General features: G+C 53.4%; 2 protein-coding genes across 2 annotated transcripts in view; one reads left to right on the plus strand and one right to left on the minus strand.

Annotated features, from left to right (window-relative positions):
- Window positions 1–21,282, plus strand: part of zcchc4 (zinc finger, CCHC domain containing 4) — a 30,248-nt gene extending 8,966 nt beyond the window's left edge. Inside the window, exons 5-14 of the mRNA XM_038276449.1 lie at window positions 4,097–4,177; window positions 15,494–15,566; window positions 15,641–15,797; window positions 15,880–15,980; window positions 17,231–17,352; window positions 17,426–17,501; window positions 17,589–17,640; window positions 17,716–17,878; window positions 17,956–18,067; window positions 20,815–21,282. Of these exons, the coding sequence (XP_038132377.1) occupies window positions 4,097–4,177; window positions 15,494–15,566; window positions 15,641–15,797; window positions 15,880–15,980; window positions 17,231–17,352; window positions 17,426–17,501; window positions 17,589–17,640; window positions 17,716–17,878; window positions 17,956–18,046 (916 nt within the window). The 3' untranslated portion in view covers window positions 18,047–18,067; window positions 20,815–21,282. The remainder of the gene's footprint in view (window positions 1–4,096; window positions 4,178–15,493; window positions 15,567–15,640; window positions 15,798–15,879; window positions 15,981–17,230; window positions 17,353–17,425; window positions 17,502–17,588; window positions 17,641–17,715; window positions 17,879–17,955; window positions 18,068–20,814) is intronic.
- On the minus strand, window positions 4,990–12,966 carry si:dkey-219e21.4 (E3 ubiquitin-protein ligase TRIM62). The gene is made up of 6 exons (XM_038276450.1): window positions 12,765–12,966; window positions 6,578–6,673; window positions 6,265–6,486; window positions 6,167–6,186; window positions 5,969–6,099; window positions 4,990–5,891 (listed from the first exon to the last, which is right to left on the minus strand). Exons 1-6 carry the CDS (start codon window positions 12,930–12,932, stop codon window positions 5,299–5,301), a joined length of 1,230 nt encoding a protein of 409 aa, XP_038132378.1. The 5' UTR covers window positions 12,933–12,966; the 3' UTR covers window positions 4,990–5,298.
- Window positions 21,283–23,401: the final 2,119 nt, after the last annotated feature.

Below are 23,401 nucleotides of genomic sequence, written 5' to 3' on the forward strand. Positions count from 1 at the left end.
TGCAGTCGGGCTAACGTTAGCTCTGGACGCTGCAGACGGGCTAATGTTATTCCTGGCAGGTGCAGATGGGCTAACGTTATTTCTGGCAGCTGCAGACAGGCTAACGTTATTCTTGGCTGCTGCAGACGGGCTAACCTTAGCCCTGGACGCTGCAGACGGGCTAATGTTATTCCTGGCTGCTGCAGATGGGCTAACTTTAGCTCTGGCAGCTGCAGATGGGCTAACATTATTTCTGGCAGCTGCAGACAGGCTAACGTTATTTCTGGCAGCTGCAGACAGGCTAACGTTATTTCTGGCAGCTGCAGACAAGCTAACGTTATTTCTGGCAGCTGCAGACAGGCTAACGTTATTTCTGGCAGCTGCAGACAAGCTAACGTTATTTCTGGCAGCTGCAGACAGGCTAACGTTATTTCTGACAGCTGCAGACAGGCTAACGTTATTCCTGGCTGCTGCAGAGGGGCTAACCTTAGCCCTGGACGCTGCAGTCGGGCTAATGTTATTTCTGGCAGCTGCAGATGGGCTAACGTTATTCCTGGCAGCTACAGACGGGCTAACGTTAGCTCTGGACACTGCAGACGGGCTAATGTTATTCCTGGTAGCTGCAGACGGGCTAACGTTATTTCTGGCAGCTGCAGACAGGCTAACGTTATTTCTGGCAGCTGCAGACAGGCTAACGTTATTTCTGGCAGCTGCAGAGGGGCTAACCTTAGCCCTGGACGCTGCAGACAGGCTAACGTTATTCCTGGCTGCTGCAGACGGGCTAACCTTAGCCCTGGACGCTGCAGTCTGGCTAATGTTATTTCTGGCAGCTGCAGATGGGCTAACTTTAGCTCTGGCAGCCGCAGACGGGCTAACCTTAGCCCTGGACGCTGCAGACGGGCTAATGTTATTCCTGGCAGCTGCAGATGGGCTAACTTTAGCTCCGGCAGCTGCAGATGGGCTAACGTTATTTCTGGCAGCTGCAGACAGGCTAACATTATTTCTGGCAGCTGCAGACAGGCTAATGTTATTTCTGGCAGCTGCAGACAGGCTAATGTTATTTCTGGCAGCTGCAGACAGGCTAATGTTATTTCTGGCTGCTGCAGTCGGGCTAACGTTATTCCTGGCTGCTGCAGACGGGCTAACGTTATTCCTGGCTGCTGCAGTCGGGCTAACGTTAGCTCTGGACGCTGCAGACGGGCTAATGTTATTCCTGGCAGCTGCAGACGGGCTAACGTTATTTCTGGCAGCTGCAGACAGGCTAACATTATTTCTGGCAGCTGCAGACAGGCTAACATTATTCCTGGCTGCTGCAGACGGGCTAACCTTAGCTCTGGACGCTGCAGTCGGGCTAATGTTATTTCTGGCAGCTACAGACAGGCTAACGTTATTTCTGGCAGCTGCAGACAGGCTAACATTATTTCTGGCAGCTGCAGACAGGCTAACATTATTCCTGGCTGCTGCAGACGGGCTAACCTTAGCTCTGGACGCTGCAGACGGGCTAATGTTATTCCTGGCAGCTGCAGACAGGCTAACGTTATTTCTGGCAGCTGCAGACAGGCTAACATTATTTCTGGCAGCTGCAGACAGGCTAACATTATTCCTGGCTGCTGCAGACGGGCTAACCTTAGCCCTGGACGCTGCAGTCGGGCTAATGTTATTTCTGGCAGCTACAGACGGGCTAACGTTATTCCTGGCTGCTGCAGTCGGGCTAACGTTAGCTCTGGACGCTGCAGACGGGCTAATGTTATTCCTGGCAGCTGCAGACGGGCTAACGTTATTTCTGGCAGCTGCAGACGGGCTAACGTTATTTCTGGCAGCTGCAGACGGGCTAACGTTATTTCTGGCAGCTGCAGACGGGCTAACGTTATTTCTGGCAGCTGCAGACGGGCTAACGTTATTTCTGGCAGCTGCAGACGGGCTAACGTTATTTCTGGCAGCTGCAGACGGGCTAACGTTATTTCTGGCAGCTGCAGACGGGCTAACGTTATTTCTGGCAGCTGCAGACGGGCTAACGTTATTTCTGTCAGCTGCAGACGGGCTAACGTTATTTCTGTCAGCTGCAGACGGGCTAACGTTATTTCTGTCAGCTGCAGACGGGCTAACGTTATTCCTGGCAGCTGCAGACGGGCTAACGTTATTCCTGGCAGCTGCAGACGGCCTAACGTTATTCCTGGCAGCTGCAGACGGCCTAACGTTAGCTCTGGCAGCTGCAGACGGCCTAACGTTAGCTCTGGCAGCTGCAGACGGGCTAACGTTAGCCCTGGCAGCTTCAGACAGGCTAACTTTAGCTCTGGCCGCTGCAGACGGGCTAACGTTAGCCCTGGATGCTTTTGCCCTCGGAGTTCTGGTTGCTGCCATCCTCTCAACTTTGGAATTTTTATTTTAAATTACGCATTAAATCGGTAAATGGAACATATAGATACACTTTAAAGTATATGTTCTTGCCTCAAATGATCTTAAAATGTACTTTTATTTAACAACAGCAACAGCAAAGAGAACTTTTAACCAGCTAGAGCTTATTTTTAAAGGTAAAGATTGTTTGATGCAGAATTTTGGTTAAAAAAAAAATATAGCTAGCCATGCAGCCTGCTATACAGCTAGCCATACAGCTAGCCATGCAGCTTGCTATACAGCTAGCCATGCAGCTTGCCATACACTTAGCTATACAGCTTGCCATGCTGCTAGCCATGCAGCTAGCCATGCAGCTAGCTATACAGCTTCCCATGCTGCTAGCCATGCAGCTAGCCATGCAGCTTGCCATGCAGTTAGATATACAGCTTGCCATGCAGCTAGCTATACAGCTTGCCATGCTGCTAGCCATGCAGCTAGCCATGCAGCTTGCCATGCAGTTAGCTATACAGCTTGCCATGCTGCTAGCCATGCAGCTTGCCATGCAGCTAGCTATACAGCTTGCCATGCTGCTAGCCATGCTGCTAGCCATGCAGCTAGCCATGCAGCTTGCCATGCAGTTAGCTATACAGCTTGCCATGCTGCTAGCCATGCAGCTTGCCATACAGCTAGCTATACAGCTTGCCATGCAGCTTGCCATGCAGTTAGCTATACAGCTTGCCATGCTGCTAGCCATGCAGCTTGCCATACAGCTAGCTATACAGCTTGCCATGCAGCTAGCTATACAGCTTGCCATGCTGCTAGCCATGCAGCTTGCCATGCAGCTAGCCATGCAGCTTGCCATACAGCTAGCTATGCAGCTTGCCATGCAGCTAACTATACAGCTAGCCATGCAGCTAGCTATACAGCTTGCCATGCAGCTAACTATACAGCTAGCCATGCAGCTTGCCATGCAGCTAGCTATACAGCTTGCCATGCAGCTAACTATACAGCTAGCCATGCAGCTAGCCATGCAGCTTGCCATGCAGCTTGCCATGCAGTTTGCCATGCAGCTAGCCATGCAGCTAGCCATGAAGCTAGCTATGTAGCTAGCCATGCAGCTAGCCATGAAGCTAGCTATACAGCTTGCCATGCAGCTTGCCATGCAGTTTGCCATGCAGCTAGCTATACAGCTAGCCATGCAGCTTGCCATGCAGCTAGCCATGAAGCTAGCTATACAGCTTGCCATGCAGCTTGCCATGCAGCTTGCCATGCAGTTTGCCATGCAGCTAGCCATGCAGCTAGCCATGAAGCTAGCTATGTAGCTAGCCATGCAGCTAGCCATGAAGCTAGCTATACAGCTTGCCATGCAGCTTGCCATGAAGCTAGCTATACAGCTTGCCATGCAGCTTGCCATGAAGCTAGCTATACAGCTAGCCATGCAGTTTGCCATGCAGCTAGCCATGCAGCTTGCCATGAAGCTAGCTATACAGCTTGCCATGCAGCTTGCCATGCAGTTTGCCATGCAGCTAGCCATGAAGCTAGCTATGTAGCTAGCCATGCAGCTAGCCATGAAGCTAGCTATACAGCTTGCCATGAAGCTAGCTATACAGCTTGCCATGCAGCTTGCCATGAAGCTAGCTATACAGCTTGCCATGCAGCTTGCCATGAAGCTAGCTATACAGCTAGCCATGCAGCTTGCCATGCAGCTTGCCATGCAGCTTGCCATGCAGCGATCTCTGAACAGATGATGATTCATTCATTCTGATGATGATGTTTGTTTCAGTCTGCAGGAGCTGATCAAGCAGAGGAACCTGCAGCAGAACCAGGAGCCGATGCAGAGCCTGCTGCTGGACATCGATTACAGGTTGATCTATGAACGGATGCATGAGGTCATCAGCCCCGCCCTCAATGTCCTCAGGATTACTGAATAGTCGATAAAACATTGGGAAAGTCGTCTATTCCTCCACAGTAGGAGCATCGATTGTAGGTCTGAACAGGTCCACAGGCTGAAGCTGCGGCCTAAAGGTCCACTTTGGCAGCTGATGGACCATCAGATGGTCCATCAGGTCTCTCTGATCCAATGGCGTAACACCACAATGATAAGCAGCATTATCTGGGCCCCATATGAAGTAAAACAGGTGATAAAGGTTCAGGAAAAGGCTCCAATCAGCCAAGAAGATACAGGTCTGCAATTCTCAGCAGTAGATGATCACACCTGCAGAATAGTGACTGCTCACCTTGAACGGAGCCATTGGTGACGGCGCACCCCCCAGTATATTCTGCTGTAAAATGAGTCGGGCTCATGGGGCCCCTCCAGCCCCCCCCCCTCCCCCACGCTCTCTCCATTCCTCTCCTGGTCGCCATCTTTACTCCTCCTCTCCCTCTTCGGTTCTTTGAAAGAACGTCTTTATTTTGGGAAGATATTTCCGATCTTCCAGCGGTTCTTCTTTCCTTTTTCTTTTCTGGAATCCGCTTTAGTCGTCGTTTTGGTCTCCATCGTCGCTAACTCATTATACGTAATGGTTATGGTTTTAATCTACGCTCTGGATTACCCATAATTCCAAGTCGTATTGCAAATAATAAAATATTCAAATACATCGTTCCTTTAAGATCTTTATTGCCGTTTGAAACATATTATATATTTTTTACCAACCGTCTAATGAACTATACCAGTTATTAGCATAGTAATTAAAAGTGTCTGCTTTGCTGTTGGTGTCGTGTTTAAACGGCTCACCATCATGGTGAAATCTGCCATGTGGCGCCGTATAAATACGGTCCGGTCATCTGCAAAGAGACGTCCTAGTCTACAGTTGTGTCGGGGGTCCACCAGGTGTCAGTGTTGGGGCCCCTAAGAGGTCATGGACCCGTAAGCAACTGCTGACTCTGCTTATCGATATTTCCTCCGTTGATCAGGTGTCTCTGATGGACCCCTCATGGCGTGGGTCAGCCAGCTGATGGCGTTGTGGCGTGGCGGGTTCCCCTCTGTCACAGGGAGTAGCAGAGCTCCAGGTGGTTGGGCCAGCTCTGGTTCTGAGCCGGGTTCAGGAAGCGTACGGCCGGGTGCAGCGGCTCGGTGAACTGGTGGTGAGCTCTGTCGAACACGGGAGTCAAAGCGGCTGAGAAGCTGTGCAGGACGGCCATCTTGTCTGCATCGTAGAACGTCAGCTGACCCTTATCATAGTTCACCTTCACCCCCACTCGCCGCGGCAGGCTCCGCCCAGAGCCCTGGCACGCCATGTGGCGGTCGTTGTGCCAGGCCGACAGGTTCCTGTTCTTTAGCTCCATGCACCAGGAGTTCCTGTTTCGGCCCAGCGGGGCGCCTTTATCGGCGCCCTTCCTCTGAAGGCTGCTGTAGGCCACGCCCACAGCCCAGCCGGAGCAGCAGCGGACGTCCACCTCCCAGTAACTCAGTCCTGCGGTGATGGGCGCGGAGCCCAGAGCACAGCAGACCTTATCAAAGCGGAGCGGATGTTCTGGAACGCCGCGTGGAGCGGCGGAGAAGGCGGCGCCCCGCCCCTCTGGAGTCACCAGAATCTGGCTGTGGCTGGTCTGCCTGTCAATCACCGTGGGCCATGAATCTGGGGACGGAGGAGGAACCGGATTAGCATGAAGGTCCTGTTAGCGCAGTTAGCTAGCCCAGACGGTTGGTCGCTACCTAACAGCAGCGTCTTCCTCTGCAGCTGGATCTTCAGCTGCTTGGAGATGAAGGACAAACTTCTCTGGAGCTTCTCAAATCTCTGGATGTCCAGCTTGATTCGCTCCTCCGAGGCGTCGGGTCGTTTAGGACTGGATGAGTGAGAGCGGTGAGGAGCAGGTTGGACTAGAAGCTTGTGGTGAAAGGTGAGGGACTTACCTGACCACCTCCTCCTGACCCTGAGAAGAAGGAAGAACATGAGCTTCAGAGCTCCAGGAGGCGTTACCCGTTACCGTGCTGCTCAGAGATGCTCAGACCTCTGAGGGCGTCTGCTTCAGAGCAGCCAGGATGCTGCCGCTGCTCCTCACCACCTGCTCCTGGTGTTTCAGCCAGTCCTTCAGGATCTGGTCCAGCCTGGTCCTGGTCTGTTTCAGGTCCAGGTCCAGGGAGTCCAGGACGGCCTGCTGGTCCTGCTTCAGGACGCGGTGCATGTTCTCAAAGTGTTCCTGCACCTGATGCTTCATCACCTCTGTGCTGCGCTGGATGGGACCAAACAGAGCAGTTAAAGTTCTGCAGGGCTCGGTCCTGGTTCTGGGTTCTGGTCCTGGTTCTGCTGGGTCCAGTACTTACAGACAGATCTGCTTTGCGTTTCTTCAGAGACTGGATGTGGGCGTCTGTCTTGGTTTTCTCAGCTTCCAGCTCCTCCAGACGTTGGGATAAGAGCTCCTGTAGAAAACAGCGCCGTCCGTCAGGATCCATCACATTCCTAGATGTTCCTGAGACACAGGAAGTCCTGCAAAGGATAGGGAGGGGAGCTACAGGGAATAGCACCAGGTCCTGCAGAGGATAGGGAGGGGAGCTGCAGGGAATAGCACCAGGTCCTGCAGAGGATAGGGAGGGGAGCTGCAGGGAATAGCACCAGGTCCTGCAGAGGATAGGGAGGGGAGCTACAGGGAATAGCACCAGGTCCTGCAGAGGATAGGGAGGGGAGCTGCAGGGAATAGCACCAGGTCCTGCAGAGGATAGGGAGGGGAGCTACAGGGAATAGCACCAGGTCCTGCAGAGGATAGGGAGGGGAGCTACAGGGAATAGCACCAGGTCCTGCAGAGGATAGGGAGGGGAGCTGCAGGGAATAGCACCAGGTCCTGCAGAGGATAGGGAGGGGAGCTACAGGGAATAGCACCAGGTCCTGCAGAGGATAGGGAGGGGAGCTACAGGGAATAGCACCAGGTCCTGCAGAGGATAGGGAGGGGAGCTGCAGGGAATAGCACCAGGTCCTGCAGAGGATAGGGAGGGGAGCTACAGGGAATAGCACCAGGTCCTGCAGAGGATAGGGAGGGGAGCTACAGGGAATAGCACCAGGTCCTGCAAAGGATAGGGAGGGGAGCTACAGGGAATAGCACCAGGTCCTGCAGAGGATAGGGAGGGGAGCTACAGGGAATAGCACCAGGTCCTGCAAAGGATAGGGAGGGGAGCTACAGGGAATAGCACCAGGTCCTGCAGAGGATAGGGAGGGGAGCTACAGGGAATAGCACCAGGTCCTGCAGAGGATAGGGAGGGGAGCTACAGGGAATAGCACCAGGTCCTGCAAAGGATAGGGAGGGGAGCTGCAGGGAATAGCACCAGGTCCTGCAGAGGATAGGGAGGGGAGCTACAGGGAATAGCACCAGGGCCTGCAGAGGATAGGGAGGGGAGCTACAGGGAATAGCACCAGGTCCTGCAGAGGATAGGGAGGGGAGCTGCAGGGAATAGCACCAGGTCCTGCAGAGGATAGGGAGGGGAGCTACAGGGAATAGCACCAGGTCCTGCAGAGGATAGGGAGGGGAGCTACAGGGAATAGCACCAGGTCCTGCAGAGGATAGGGAGGGGAGCTGCAGGGAATAGCACCAGGTCCTGCAAAGGATAGGGAGGGGAGCTACAGGGAATAGCACCAGGTCCTGCAGAGGATAGGGAGGGGAGCTACAGGGAATAGCACCAGGGCCTGCAGAGGATAGGGAGGGGAGCTACAGGGAATAGCACCAGGTCCTGCAGAGGATAGGGAGGGGAGCTACAGGGAATAGCACCAGGGCCTGCAGAGGATAGGGAGGGGAGCTACAGGGAATAGCACCAGGTCCTGCAAAGGATAGGGAGGGGAGCTGCAGGGAATAGCACCAGGTCCTGCAGAGGATAGGGAGGGGAGCTGCAGGGAATAGCACCAGGTCCTGCAAAGGATAGGGAGGGGAGCTGCAGGGAATAGCACCAGGTCCTGCAGAGGATAGGGAGGGGAGCTGCAGGGAATAGCACCAGGTCCTGAAAGGATAGGGAGGGGAGCTGCAGGGAATAGCACCAGGTCCTGCAGAGGATAGGGAGGGGAGCTGCAGGGAATAGCACCAGGTCCTGCAGAGGATAGGGAGGGGAGCTACAGGGAATAGCACCAGGTCCTGCAGAGGATAGGGAGGGGAGCTGCAGGGAATAGCACCAGGTCCTGCAGAGGATAGGGAGGGGAGCTGCAGGGAATAGCACCAGGTCCTGCAAAGGATAGGGAGGGGAGCTACAGGGAATAGCACCAGGTCCTGCAGAGGATAGGGAGGGGAGCTGCAGGGAATAGCACCAGGTCCTGCAAAGGATAGGGAGGGGAGCTACAGGGAATAGCACCAGGTCCTGCAGAGGATAGGGAGGGGAGCTGCAGGGAATAGCACCAGGTCCTGCAGAGGATAGGGAGGGGAGCTACAGGGAATAGCACCAGGTCCTGCAGAGGATAGGGAGGGGAGCTGCAGGGAATAGCACCAGGTCCTGCAGAGGATAGGGAGGGGAGCTGCAGGGAATAGCACCAGGTCCTGCAGAGGATAGGGAGGGGAGCTGCAGGGAATAGCACCAGGTCCTGCAAAGGATAGGGAGGGGAGCTGCAGGGAATAGCACCAGGTCCTGCAGAGGATAGGGAGGGGAGCTGCAGGGAATAGCACCAGGGCCTGCAGAGGATAGGGAGGGGAGCTACAGGGAATAGCACCAGGTCCTGCAGAGGATAGGGAGGGGAGCTGCAGGGAATAGCACCAGGTCCTGCAAAGGATGGGGAGGGGAGCTACAGGGAATAGCACCAGGTCCTGCAAAGGATGGGGAGGGGAGCTACAGGGAATAGCACCAGGTCCTGCAGAGGATAGGGAGGGGAGCTGCAGGGAATAGCACCAGGTCCTGCAAAGGATAGGGAGGGGAGCTGCAGGGAATAGCACCAGGTCCTGCAAAGGATAGGGAGGGGAGCTACAGGGAATAGCACCAGGGCCTGCAAAGGATGGGGAGGGGAGCTACAGGGAATAGCACCAGGTCCTGCAGAGGATAGGGAGGGGAGCTGCAGGGAATAGCACCAGGTCCTGCAAAGGATGGGGAGGGGAGCTGCAGGGAATAGCACCAGGTCCTGCAAAGGATAGGGAGGGGAGCTACAGGGAATAGCACCAGGGCCTGCAGAGGATAGGGAGGGGAGCTACAGGGAATAGCACCAGGTCCTGCAGAGGATAGGGAGGGGAGCTGCAGGGAATAGCACCAGGTCCTGCAAAGGATGGGGAGGGGAGCTACAGGGAATAGCACCAGGTCCTGCAAAGGATGGGGAGGGGAGCTGCAGGGAATAGCACCAGGTCCTGCAAAGGATAGGGAGGGGAGCTGCAGGGAATAGCACCAGGTCCTGCAAAGGATAGGGAGGGGAGCTACAGGGAATAGCACCAGGTCCTGCAAAGGATGGGGAGGGGAGCTGCAGGGAATAGCACCAGGTCCTGCAAAGGATAGGGAGGGGAGCTGCAGGGAATAGCACCAGGTCCTGCAGAGGATAGGGAGGGGAGCTGCAGGGAATAGCACCAGGTCCTGCAAAGGATAGGGAGGGGAGCTACAGGGAATAGCACCAGGTCCTGCAAAGGATAGGGAGGGGAGCTACAGGGAATAGCACCAGGGCCTGCAGAGGATAGGGAGGGGAGCTACAGGGAATAGCACCAGGTCCTGCAGAGGATAGGGAGGGGAGCTGCAGGGAATAGCACCAGGTCCTGCAAAGGATGGGGAGGGGAGCTGCAGGGAATAGCACCAGGTCCTGCAAAGGATAGGGAGGGGAGCTGCAGGGAATAGCACCAGGTCCTGCAAAGGATAGGGAGGGGAGCTACAGGGAATAGCACCAGGTCCTGCAAAGGATGGGGAGGGGAGCTGCAGGGAATAGCACCAGGTCCTGCAAAGGATAGGGAGGGGAGCTGCAGGGAATAGCACCAGGTCCTGCAGAGGATAGGGAGGGGAGCTGCAGGGAATAGCACCAGGGCCTGCAAAGGATGGGGAGGGGAGCTACAGGGAATAGCACCAGGTCCTGCAGAGGATAGGGAGGGGAGCTGCAGGGAATAGCACCAGGTCCTGCAAAGGATGGGGAGGGGAGCTACAGGGAATAGCACCAGGTCCTGCAAAGGATGGGGAGGGGAGCTACAGGGAATAGCACCAGGTCCTGCAGAGGATAGGGAGGGGAGCTGCAGGGAATAGCACCAGGTCCTGCAAAGGATAGGGAGGGGAGCTGCAGGGAATAGCACCAGGTCCTGCAAAGGATAGGGAGGGGAGCTACAGGGAATAGCACCAGGTCCTGCAGAGGATAGGGAGGGGAGCTGCAGGGAATAGCACCAGGTCCTGCAGAGGATAGGGAGGGGAGCTGCAGGGAATAGCACCAGGGCCTGCAAAGGATGGGGAGGGGAGCTACAGGGAATAGCACCAGGTCCTGCAGAGGATAGGGAGGGGAGCTGCAGGGAATAGCACCAGGTCCTGCAAAGGATGGGGAGGGGAGCTACAGGGAATAGCACCAGGTCCTGCAAAGGATGGGGAGGGGAGCTACAGGGAATAGCACCAGGTCCTGCAGAGGATAGGGAGGGGAGCTGCAGGGAATAGCACCAGGTCCTGCAAAGGATAGGGAGGGGAGCTGCAGGGAATAGCACCAGGTCCTGCAAAGGATAGGGAGGGGAGCTACAGGGAATAGCACCAGGGCCTGCAGAGGATAGGGAGGGGAGCTGCAGGGAATAGCACCAGGTCCTGAAAGGATAGGGAGGGGAGCTGCAGGGAATAGCACCAGGTCCTGCAAAGGATGGGGAGGGGAGCTGCAGGGAATAGCACCAGGTCCTGCAAAGGATAGGGAGGGGAGCTACAGGGAATAGCACCAGGGCCTGCAGAGGATAGGGAGGGGAGCTACAGGGAATAGCACCAGGTCCTGCAGAGGATAGGGAGGGGAGCTGCAGGGAATAGCACCAGGTCCTGCAAAGGATGGGGAGGGGAGCTGCAGGGAATAGCACCAGGTCCTGCAAAGGATAGGGAGGGGAGCTGCAGGGAATAGCACCAGGTCCTGCAAAGGATAGGGAGGGGAGCTACAGGGAATAGCACCAGGTCCTGCAAAGGATGGGGAGGGGAGCTGCAGGGAATAGCACCAGGTCCTGCAAAGGATAGGGAGGGGAGCTGCAGGGAATAGCACCAGGTCCTGCAGAGGATAGGGAGGGGAGCTGCAGGGAATAGCACCAGGTCCTGCAAAGGATAGGGAGGGGAGCTACAGGGAATAGCACCAGGTCCTGCAAAGGATAGGGAGGGGAGCTACAGGGAATAGCACCAGGGCCTGCAGAGGATAGGGAGGGGAGCTACAGGGAATAGCACCAGGTCCTGCAGAGGATAGGGAGGGGAGCTGCAGGGAATAGCACCAGGTCCTGCAAAGGATGGGGAGGGGAGCTGCAGGGAATAGCACCAGGTCCTGCAAAGGATAGGGAGGGGAGCTGCAGGGAATAGCACCAGGTCCTGCAAAGGATAGGGAGGGGAGCTACAGGGAATAGCACCAGGTCCTGCAAAGGATGGGGAGGGGAGCTGCAGGGAATAGCACCAGGTCCTGCAAAGGATAGGGAGGGGAGCTGCAGGGAATAGCACCAGGTCCTGCAGAGGATAGGGAGGGGAGCTGCAGGGAATAGCACCAGGTCCTGCAAAGGATAGGGAGGGGAGCTGCAGGGAATAGCACCAGGTCCTGCAGAGGATAGGGAGGGGAGCTGCAGGGAATAGCACCAGGTCCTGCAAAGGATAGGGAGGGGAGCTGCAGGGAATAGCACCAGGTCCTGCAGAGGATAGGGAGGGGAGCTACAGGGAATAGCACCAGGTCCTGCAAAGGATAGGGAGGGGAGCTGCAGGGAATAGCACCAGGTCCTGCAAAGGATAGGGAGGGGAGCTGCAGGGAATAGCACCAGGTCCTGCAAAGGATAGGGAGGGGAGCTACAGGGAATAGCACCAGGTCCTGCAAAGGATGGGGAGGGGAGCTACAGGGAATAGCACCAGGTCCTGCAAAGGATAGGGAGGGGAGCTGCAGGGAATAGCACCAGGTCCTGCAAAGGATAGGGAGGGGAGCTACAGGGAATAGCACCAGGTCCTGCAGAGGATAGGGAGGGGAGCTGCAGGGAATAGCACCAGGTCCTGCAAAGGATAGGGAGGGGAGCTGCAGGGAATAGCACCAGGTCCTGCAAAGGATAGGGAGGGGAGCTGCAGGGAATAGCACCAGGTCCTGCAGAGGATAGGGAGGGGAGCTACAGGGAATAGCACCAGGTCCTGCAAAGGATGGGGAGGGGAGCTACAGGGAATAGCACCAGGTCCTGCAAAGGATAGGGAGGGGAGCTGCAGGGAATAGCACCAGGTCCTGCAAAGGATAGGGAGGGGAGCTACAGGGAATAGCACCAGGTCCTGCAGAGGATAGGGAGGGGAGCTACAGGGAATAGCACCAGGTCCTGCAGAGGATAGGGAGGGGAGCTAACCGGTCCGTCTGGTCCCTGATGCCCTCTGGTTCTGCTGGTCCCTAACGGGCAGAGCCTACCTGGGACAGCTGGGGGCCTCTGGCCGCCTTCCGCTGTAGTTTGGGCGAGCGTGGGAAAGGCTGGACCGCGGCGCCGCTGCTGGAGTCCAGAGGACTGAAGCCCTCCCCGTCCTGCAGGAAGCTGCAGAGGCCAGCAGAGGGCAGCGAGCGCTCAGGTCCATCAGCCATTGTTCTGGAGCTGAAACGGGTCAGAAAGTTCTGGTCAATAGATTAGTGAGGATTGGAGCTTTGAAGGTTCCAGACCAGCAGCTGCTTCTATCTGTGGTGGGAAAACTTTCTGGTAAATTCTCAGCTCTGCTGGAATCTGTCTGGACTTGCTGAACCTCAGACTTCAGTTCTCTCTAAGCGGGTCGGTTCTGATGTTTTGGTTCTGCCCCCCCGGTCTAGAGAATGAAAGCAGAACCAAAACATCGATTTTTTGGTTTGTTTGTTTGTTTTAATATGGTGTGCAGGACATAAAACAAACATTAATGTTTTCCATGCTGTAAACATTTGTGTAATAAATACATTTATACAATAATTAGCATCATAGAGATCAGTGGTCAGAACCTGCAGCCAGCGTTAGCGGCGCCAGACAGATTTATTTATTTATTGTTTTGTTTTTATTAAATATGTCTCTTTGATCAATTTGGGTTGCCGACCCCTGACCTAACCACTAACCTTCTCTCCATGTTCCAAGTGGAAACATTAGAAACGGGTCGACCCAGAAATCACCTCCTACCTGAGGTTCTGGAGCTGCTGGGACCTGGTGCTGCTGGGTTCTGTTGCTACAAGGTTCTGGAGCTGCTGGGTTCTGGAGCTGCTGGGTTCTGGTGCTACAGGGTTCTGGTGCTGCACGGTTCTGGAGCTGCTGGGTTCTGGAGCTGCAAGGTTCTGGTGCTGCAGGGTTCTGGTGCTACAAGGTTCTGGAGCTGCTGGGTTCTGGAGCTGCTGGGTTCTGGAGCTGCTGGGTTCTGGAGCTGCTGGGTTCTGGTGCTGCAGGGTTCTGGTGCTACAAGGTTCTGGAGCTGCTGGGTTCTGGAGCTGCTGGGTTCTGGAGCTGCTGGGTTCTGGTGCTACAGGGTTCTGGTGCTACAGGGTTCTGGTGCTACAGGGTTCTGGTGCTACAAGGTTCTGGAGCTGCTGGGTTCTGGAGCTGCTGGGTTCTGGTGCTGCAGGGTTCTGGTGCTACAGGGTTCTGGTGCTGCACGGTTCTGGAGCTGCTGGGTTCTTGAGTGGTGGTGCAAGGGCTGGCTCCGCCTGCAGCACATTGCTGTTCCCTCCGCAGACTGTTTTTCGGGTCGGGACATGTCGGGATTTTCGGGTCGGGACGTGTCAGGATTTTCGGGTCGGGACGTGTCAGGATTTTCGGGTCGGGACGTGTCAGGATTTTCGGGTCGGGACGTGTCAGGATTTTCGGGTCGGGACGTGTCAGGATTTTCGGGTCGGGACGTGTCAGGATTTTCGGGTCGGGACGTGTCAGGATTTTCGGGTCGGGACGTGTCGGGATTTTCGGGTCGGGACATGTCGGGATTTTCGGGTCGGGACGTGTCAGGATTTTCGGGTCGGGACATGTCAGGATTTTCGGGTCGGGACGTGTCAGGATTTTCGGGTCGGGACATGTCAGGATTTTCGGGTCGGGACGTGTCAGGATTTTCGGGTCGGGACGTGTCAGGATTTTCGGGTCGGGACGTGTCAGGATTTTCGGGTCGGGACGTGTCAGGATTTTCGGGTCGGGACGTGTCAGGATTTTCGGGTCGGGACGTGTCGGGATTTTCGGGTCGGGACGTGTCAGGATTTTCGGGTCGGGACGTGTCGGGATTTTCGGGTCGGGACATGTCGGGATTTTCGGGTCGGGACGTGTCAGGATTTTCGGGTCGGGACGTGTCAGGATTTTCGGGTCGGGACGTGTCAGGATTTTCGGGTCGGGACGTGTCAGGATTTTCGGGTCGGGACGTGTCAGGATTTTCGGGTCGGGACGTGTCAGGATTTTCGGGTCGGGACGTGTCAGGATTTTCGGGTCGGGACGTGTCAGGATTTTCGGGTCGGGACGTGTCAGGATTTTCGGGTCGGGACGTGTCAGGATTTTCGGGTCGGGACGTGTCAGGATTTTCGGGTCGGGACGTGTCGGGATTTTCGGGTCGGGACATGTCGGGATTTTCGGGTCGGGACGTGTCAGGATTTTCGGGTCGGGACGTGTCAGGATTTTCGGGTCGGGACGTGTCAGGATTTTCGGGTCGGGACGTGTCAGGATTTTCGGGTCGGGACGTGTCAGGATTTTCGGGTCGGGACGTGTCAGGATTTTCGGGTCGGGACGTGTCAGGATTTTCGGGTCGGGACGTGTCAGGATTTTCGGGTCGGGACGTGTCAGGATTTTCGGGTCGGGACGTGTCAGGATTTTCGGGTCGGGACGTGTCAGGATTTTCGGGTCGGGACGTGTCAGGATTTTCGGGTCGGGACGTGTCGGGATTTTCGGGTCGGGACATGTCGGGATTTTCGGGTCGGGACGTGTCAGGATTTTCGGGTCGGGACATGTCAGGATTTTCGGGTCGGGACGTGTCAGGATTTTCGGGTCGGGACATGTCAGGATTTTCGGGTCGGGACGTGTCAGGATTTTCGGGTCGGGACGTGTCAGGATTTTCGGGTCGGGACGTGTCAGGATTTTCGGGTCGGGACGTGTCAGGATTTTCGGGTCGGGACGTGTCAGGATTTTCGGGTCGGGACGTGTCAGCATGTTCTCTCTGTTCCAGGTACGCTCAGTTCTACGCACAGGACCAGTTCTGCCACTACAACATGTTCAACCATCACTTCTTTGGAGGACAGGTGAGGCGCAGCAGGCTGAGGCTCCTCCTCCTCCTCCTCCTCTCACTCACTGATGGAGCCTCCTTTCTCCTCAGGCCTCCAGAACCGTGCTGGAGAACTTCCTGGAGGAGGTCCCTGGTCAGAAGGTGGTGATGGTAGCCGACCCTCCGTTCGGTGGACTGGTCCGACCGCTGGCAAACAGCTTCTCTCTGATCTCCCAGATGTGGAGGAGGAGGAGGCGGCAGGAGCCTGGTGGGGGCTTCACTCATTAGTGGTCCAAACCCAGTTCCTTCAGATGTTCTCCATGGTGACCTGTCATCCTGCGTGTCTCCAGGTGACTCGGAGGCTGACCTGCCCTTGGTCTGGATCTTCCCGTACTTCTTTGAGCCGCGCATCCTGGAGTGTCTGCCCTCCCTCGCCATGCTGGACTACCAGGTTCTGAACTTTAAATCAGCCATTAGAAACGGAACATCCAGATGTTCCAGATGTTTCCAAAGATCTGATCTTCTGGATTTTAGCCAAATTTAAGCTTCCAGGTCTTCATGTTTGCAAGTGTTATAGGAAAGACAGTTGGACCCATCACTGGTTCTAGGTGAGACCAGGGAGCCTCTACAGGTCCTGGTCTGGTCTACTTCATCTGAGGAAGGGTCAGGTTTATCCTACTCCACCAAACCCGCCGGCCATCGCCTTAGATTCTCTGAAACGGCCTTAAAGCTGATCTCTGCTCAGAAACCAGGTGGCCTGCGTGTGTATCGCAGTTAACGTAGATAAGCCCCGCCCCTTCTCCTGCCCCTGTAGGGGACCGCAGACAGGAGGCCTCTGATTGGTCGGTTCTCCATCTGCTCTACTCTATGCGCATTTCCTGTTTGGTTCCTTACCGGCTGGTTCTGTTTGTCTGACCGCCATTGTGGAAATCGACTGGTGAAGATGGAGCAGCTAGCAGAGCGAGGTGCGCGAGAACGTTGGGAGCCTTTTTCCACCTGGATCCCCGCTCTTTTTGGCCCTCATTTCCCTCCGTTGTCGCACAAACTTGCCCCCACTTCCTCACCGCCTCGGCTGTACCTGGACCCACTGCGTATAGCGCAGACCACTCTTCAATACTGAGCATACATCAGAAATATCTGCAACACGCTCACTGTGGTGGGGGTCCAGATTGACCATGTGGTATGGGTCCAGGTTCATCATGTGTTGGGGGCCAGATTGACCTTGTGGTTCTGTGGTGGGGGTCCAGGTTGACCTTGTGGTTCTGTGGTGGGGGTCCAGGTTGACCTTGTGGTTCTTTGGTGGGGGTCCAGGTTGACCATGTAGTTCTTTGGTGGGGGTCCAGGTTGACCATGTAGTTCTTTGGTGGGGGTCCAGGTTGACCATGTGGTGGGGGTCCGGGTTGACCATGTAGTTCTTTGGTGGGGGTCCAGGTTGACCATGTAGTTCTTTGGTGGGGGTCCAGGTTGACCATGTAGTTCTTTGGTGGGGGTCCAGGTTGACCTTGTGGTTTCTGTGGTGGGGGTCCAGATTGAACATGTGGTTCTGTGGTGGGGGTCCAGGTTGACGTTGTGGTGGGGGTCCAGGTTGACCATGTGGTTCTGTGGTGGGGGTCCATATTGACCATATGGTTCTGTGGTGGGGGTCCAGATTGACCATGTGGTGGGGGTCCAGGCAGCTGATGGTTCTGTGTTTTCGTCCAGGTGGACTATGACAACCATCCTCTGTATAAACACGGGAAGACGGGTCGGAGACAGTCTCCTGTGAGAATCTTCACCAACATTCCAGCCCAGGATGTGGTTCTGCCTGCAGAGGAGGGCTACAGGTACCAGAGGTCACATGGTCCAGAACCAGGAACTTAGATCCGGGTCCAATGGTGGCTCTGTTTGTTTCTGCAGGTTCTGCTCGCTGTGCCAGAGGTACGTCAGCTCCCTGAACAAGCACTGCTCCGCCTGCAACCTGTGTCCATCCAAGGTAGCGCCGCCGGCCCCCAGGGGCCCCGTCTATCTGGCCCCCTGCCATCCCCTGCAGTTCTGATCCCAGCTGTGTTTGTGCCTCCAGGACGGCCGTCAGTGGAAGCACTGCTCCGCCTGCAGCAGATGTGTGAAGCCCTGTAAGAGAGGAACATCTGGACACGGTTGGTTGGACGTCCTGGATGTGTGGACTAACCAAAGCTGTCTTTAACCAGCCTGGAGACACTGCCTGGCCTGCAGCCGCTGCGCCCTGCCGGACCACCCCTGTAGGAGCGCCGGAGGGAGAGGAGGAGCGGCGGAGGACGGCTGCTTCAGCTGCGGCAGCCTGCAGCACAAGCAGAACGCCTGCCCCCTCAGAGCCCGCCCCCGGAGCAGCAGGTGAGCCTCAGGTAGGCGTCGCATCTCCAGAGAAAGGAACCCAGCGGGTCTGAACCCGTCCTGATGTCTGTGTTCAGCTCCGGGCCCAGAGCCAGGAGGCGGAGTCAGAAGGCATCCCGCCACGCAGCGCCGCCTGTAGCACAGAGCAGAGGCGCTCGGCCCCTCTGACCCCCCCTGCTGTTTGGGAGAGTAAGTTCACCATCTGGGAACCCACCAGAACAGAACCAGCTGGGCTGTACCGGTTCTGACCCGATTAAAACCCCGGGACGAGACTAAGATGGAGCCAAACAGTTACAGCAAACAGGAAGGGGCGGAGTCAGACCACAAGCAGTATATGAAAGTAGCAGCATGGCGCTCTGAATGAAGGGGGCGCTGTTCCCGGTACCGATGATTTAAAACCTTCCAGCTGTTAGAACAATAATAACTAGAAAAAATGAGAATGGTTCTGCTGAATGAATCAAAAAGCTGAAATTACCTGAAGAACATGAAAATGGGAAAGAAGTCATCAGAAACTTCAAACATTTGAAAACATTTTTTTAGGGTAGAATCATTTGGCAGTAAAATGGCACAAACAGATTCATCTAAAAAGCTGCACAGCCAAACCACACATGATGTCAAAGAATGTTTTAAAGTGGGGACTAAAAGGGTAAAAAATATGTTTATCAAAGTATTTATAATTCTTTAATAAAAAAATTTTATATAAACAATTCCGTCAGATATATTATGTCACAATTAATTTGCGTGGAACTGATAATAAAGCCGTATGTTTGAAAAGGAAGCTGGAGGCGGAGAAAAAGCTAGAGAATATTTATATATACATATATATAAATATATATGTGTCATGGAACTGCGCTTCCAGCTCCTTCATATTTCATGTAATAACTTGTGTTCATGGTTCTTGTTGATGGCATTAAAATCATTTCAAATAGCATTAAATTAGCATTAAATTAGAGTCACTCATTCCTGTATGAACCCTGTGAGCGCTTAATTTAATATGACATATCAAAAAAATCACCATCATCCAGCATATGTTCAGTTTCTGCCCAAAAATATTTTTGTTGTTGTACATTTTTGTAACGGGGATAACTAGGATCATTCTAAACTGCTTTTTTTTAATGAACTTGTTCTCTACTCCCAAACTCAGCATCTCTTTTCATTCCTGTAATAAGAAGTTTCTATTGAATGGCTTTCATTAAACTTTTAGTTCCTCGGTATAAAATAAATATGTTGATGGAGATGAGAAATCTGCTTCCTGGTTGGTGAATAACCAATAGTTTGCATCCAATCATTTAAATAAACGGTGTTAGTTTTTTTGGAACAAAGAAGAATTGTGCTATAATTTCTAGTCACCGATCTGTTGCTACTATATTTTAATTTGACGAACCGGAGTTTCTCGATGTTCTCTTTCCTGTTTGGTGCGATTGCAATAGAGGATCCTGACCTGGCCGGACGAATGATGAAGTTTAGGCTGAATTTTGCTGAAATCTGAGAATTCTACATGCATGTCAATGGGGCCAAATATCGCAGAAAAAGCTGAATATCGCGAAGACTACAAAAAATATCTTTACCAAAAGTCATAGCAGTCTTTATTCAGTTTTTTTTCTTTAAAGTTAAAAGCTCCCAGAGGAACGCCCCTTAGAAACGCCCCTTAGAAACGCCCCTTAGAAACGCCCAGAGATGTTCCAAACTTTTAAACCCTAAACTTTAACCCTAACCCAGAGCTAGCTCCCACCACTGTTAGCTCCCAGAGCTAGCCCCCTCCAATGTTAGCTCCCAGAGCTAGCTCCCTCCACTGTTAGCTCCCAGAGCTAGCCCCCTCCAATGTTAGCTCCCAGAGCTAGCTCCCTCCACTGTTAGCTCCCAGAGCTAGCCCCCTCCAATGTTAGCTCCCAGAGCTAGCTCCCTCCACTGTTAGCTCCCAGAGCTAGCCCCCTCCAATGTTAGCTCCCAGAGCTAGCTCCCTCCACTGTTAGCTCCCAGAGCTAGCTCCCACCACTGTTAGCTCCCAGAGCTAGCCCCCTCCAATGTTAGCTCCCAGAGCTAGCTCCCTCCACTGTTAGCTCCCAGAGCTAGCTCCCACCACTGTTAGCTCCCAGAGCTAGCCCCCACCACTGTTAGCTCCCAGAGCTAGCCCCCTCCAATGTTAGCTCCCAGAGCTAGCCCCCACCACTGTTAGCTCCCAGAGCTAGCCCCCTCCAATGTTAGCTCCCAGAGCTAGCTCCCTCCACTGTTAGCTCCCAGAGCTAGCTCCCACCACTGTTAGCTCCCAGAGCTAGCCCCCACCACTGTTAGCTCCCAGAGCTAGCCCCCTCCACTGTTAGCTCCCAGAGCTAGCTCCCACCACTGTTAGCTCCCAGAGCTAGCCCCCTCCAATGTTAGCTCCCAGAGCTAGCTCCCTCCACTGTTAGCTCCCAGAGCTAGCTCCCACCACTGTTAGCTCCCAGAGCTAGCCCCCACCACTGTTAGCTCCCAGAGCTAGCCCCCTCCACTGTTAGCTCCCAGAGCTAGCCCCACCACTGTTAGCTCCCAGAGCTAGCCCCCTCCAATGTTAGCTCCCAGAGCTAGCCCCCACCACTGTTAGCTCCCAGAGCTAGCAACCTGCTCCCTTCCAAACTCTCTTGTCCATTATCTTCTATCAGTCTGACTCCGATCCTGGCTGTCCTCCTGCTCTGATCTCCTGCGGTTAGCTCCCTTAGCTCCAGCGGGCGCCTGGCCCCCCATGTCTGCTCCTGAATGAGCCTCTAAAATTCTAGGAGGGCCTGTCATTGTGGAATCTGACTCCGCCTCTTTCTGTTTGCTTCACCAAGGTCCTTCTCCACCCCCTCAGTGGGGAACAGGAACCCACAGCCCTGGTTCTGGTCCACAGGTTCTCAGCTCTGTGATGTGCAGACTTTGACTAGACCTTTAAGCATTTGAATCCTGTATCTTTCCTTCAGTGTGGAGCTGCTGCTGTTTTAGGGGTCGCTGTTTCCATGGTGACCCAGCTTGGAGGAAGTTCCGGCTGTTGGAGCAATCTAGGAATTATTATGGGATGTTGGTTTTCCTTCAAATGTGGAGCCGTGCTTCATGTCTGAAATCCCTGCAGACAAAGCTACCAGAGAGGAAGCGTCCTGGAAAAGCTCCTGGAAACCACCTGGAAACCTCCTGGAAACCTCCTGGAAACCTTCCAAACTGCTTCAGTCTGGTGGAAAACGATCGCTCGGTTTTCTGTCGTGTTCTGATCCATAAAACCCAGAAACTGAATTTTTCCTTCAGTGAACCGATTGATGTTTGTTTTTGGAAAGTAGACAGGAAATTAGTGCAGGGTCAAAGGTCACCGGGTCGTGACCTCTGAACATGGGTTAGCACCTGCATCGCCACCTGTTGAATATTCTGACAAATAAAATATTGATATCAGAACTTTTACTTTTTACTTTTTTTCTTTTAACAATAAAAAACTTTTAAAAAAAAACTGAAGTTTTTCTTTTTTTTTCCTGAATTAGAAATAATAAAAGTCTTTCTGGGTCATCCGATGCTAGCATTAGCATCAAGGAGATGGAAATAAAGCTCCGCCTGGGGTCAAAGGTCAGACCCTCTTTAGTCTTTTATTCTGAGATTAATTTACTGCTTAAAATGTTTAAATGTAGAAACAGGAGAACGGGATAGAATCTATGATTTCTAGATCTGTTGTCAGATTTCTGCTAGAAGGAAGGAGTCTAAACTAGGAGAAGGTAGGAGGGCGTTGAGGAGGACGGCCTCCCTGGAGGCCCCCGGCTACAGAGGAGGGAGGTGTGACATCACAGCCTGGTGGGGTCCCAGCAGGAGACTCTGCTGCTGATAAGGATCCATCTGAGCTCAGCTAAACATCTGGAGGTAAAGATCCAAATAAGGAGCCGAGATCTTTGGATCCAACACCACTTCATCCGCTGCCATGGGGTGAGTACGACGCTGCAGGCAGGAGGGGGGGGGGTTAGCAGCAGGAGGGGGAGGGGGTTAGCAGCAGGAGGGGGGGGGGGCATCGCTGAGACGATGTGTTCAGCTGCAGAACCAAAGCTGAGGTCCTGCTGAAGAACATCCTTCCTATTAGATCCAGGTGGTGCCGTTCATCTGGAATCACACCCTGCAAACCTTCCTGACCTTTGACCCTGCATTGACCTTTGACCCTGCATTGATCCAGCCCATCACCGGATCTCCAGCAGGAGGTTCTGGTGCTGTAGAGGAAACCTCCAGCCCAGTCTCAGGTCTGCCTCTCCACAGCATGATGCTGCCACCACCATGTTTCACAAAGGGGTGGGCTGTTACTGCTGCCTCCCTGCTGTCAACCTTTATTATCTCAATTCAACTCTATTCAGTTTATTTCTATGCTTCAATCATGTCAGTTACTTTATAGATCCAAAACAATCAGATCGCCCAGTAAGACAGAGACACTAGAAATGAGCTTCTAGGATTTTCTAAAATGCAGACGACAGAACTGGAAAGAAAAATAAAAAGCTGGAGTGGTTAGAGAAAAGTAAAATTAGAATGTGATATGAAAAAGGAAACCAGGTGAGCAGAGTAAAAAACTGTGAGGCTGATCTATGTGGGCAAGGGATCTAAAACATCTAGATCTACCCTGTCTGATTAAACTTACAGACTTGGACAACTTTTGTCATTTTAAGTTTTGTTTTCTGCAGCTTTGATGAACTTTTCCATTAAAGTTCAGCTGTGATCAAATGTAAACATTGTGAGAAAAAACATAAAACGCTTTGATCTGGAAGTTCAGAGCATTAATATCTATGGTGCAGATCTGGAAGTTCAGAGCATTAATATCTATGGTGCAGATCTGGAAGTTCAGAGCATTAATATCTATGGTGCAGATCTGGAAGTTCAGAGCATTAATATCTATGGTGCAGATCTGGAAGTTCAGAGGGTTAATATCTATGGTGCAGATCTGGAAGTTCAGAGGGTTAATATCTATGGTGCAGATCTGGAAGTTCAGAGCATTAATATCTATGGTGCAGATCTGGAAGTTCAGAGCGTTAATATCTATGGTGCAGATCTGGAAGTTCAGAGCATTAATATCTATGGTGCAGATCTGGAAGTTCAGAGCGTTAATATCTATGGTGCAGATCTGGAAGTTCAGAGCATTAATATCTATGGTGCAGATCTGGAAGTTCAGAGCATTAATATCTATGGTGCAGATCTGGAAGTTCAGAGCATTAATATCTATGGTGCAGATCTGGAAGTTCAGAGCGTTAATATCTATGGTGCAGATCTGGAAGTTCAGAGCGTTAATATCTATGGTGCAGATCTGGAAGTTCAGAGCATTAATATCTATGGTGCAGATCTGGAAGTTCAGAGGGTTAATATCTATGGTGCAGATCTGGAAGTTCAGAGCATTAATATCTATGGTGCAGATCTGGAAGTTCAGAGGGTTAATATCTATGGTGCAGATCTGGAAGTTCAGAGCATTAATATCTATGGTGCAGATCTGGAAGTTCAGAGCGTTAATATCTATGGTGCAGATCTGGAAGTTCAGAGCGTTAATATCTATGGTGCAGATCT

This window comes from Cyprinodon tularosa, unplaced genomic scaffold (genome assembly GCF_016077235.1).
Source record: "Cyprinodon tularosa strain WSP-4 unplaced genomic scaffold, ASM1607723v1 ctg1245, whole genome shotgun sequence".
NCBI lineage: Eukaryota > Metazoa > Chordata > Actinopteri > Cyprinodontiformes > Cyprinodontidae > Cyprinodon > Cyprinodon tularosa.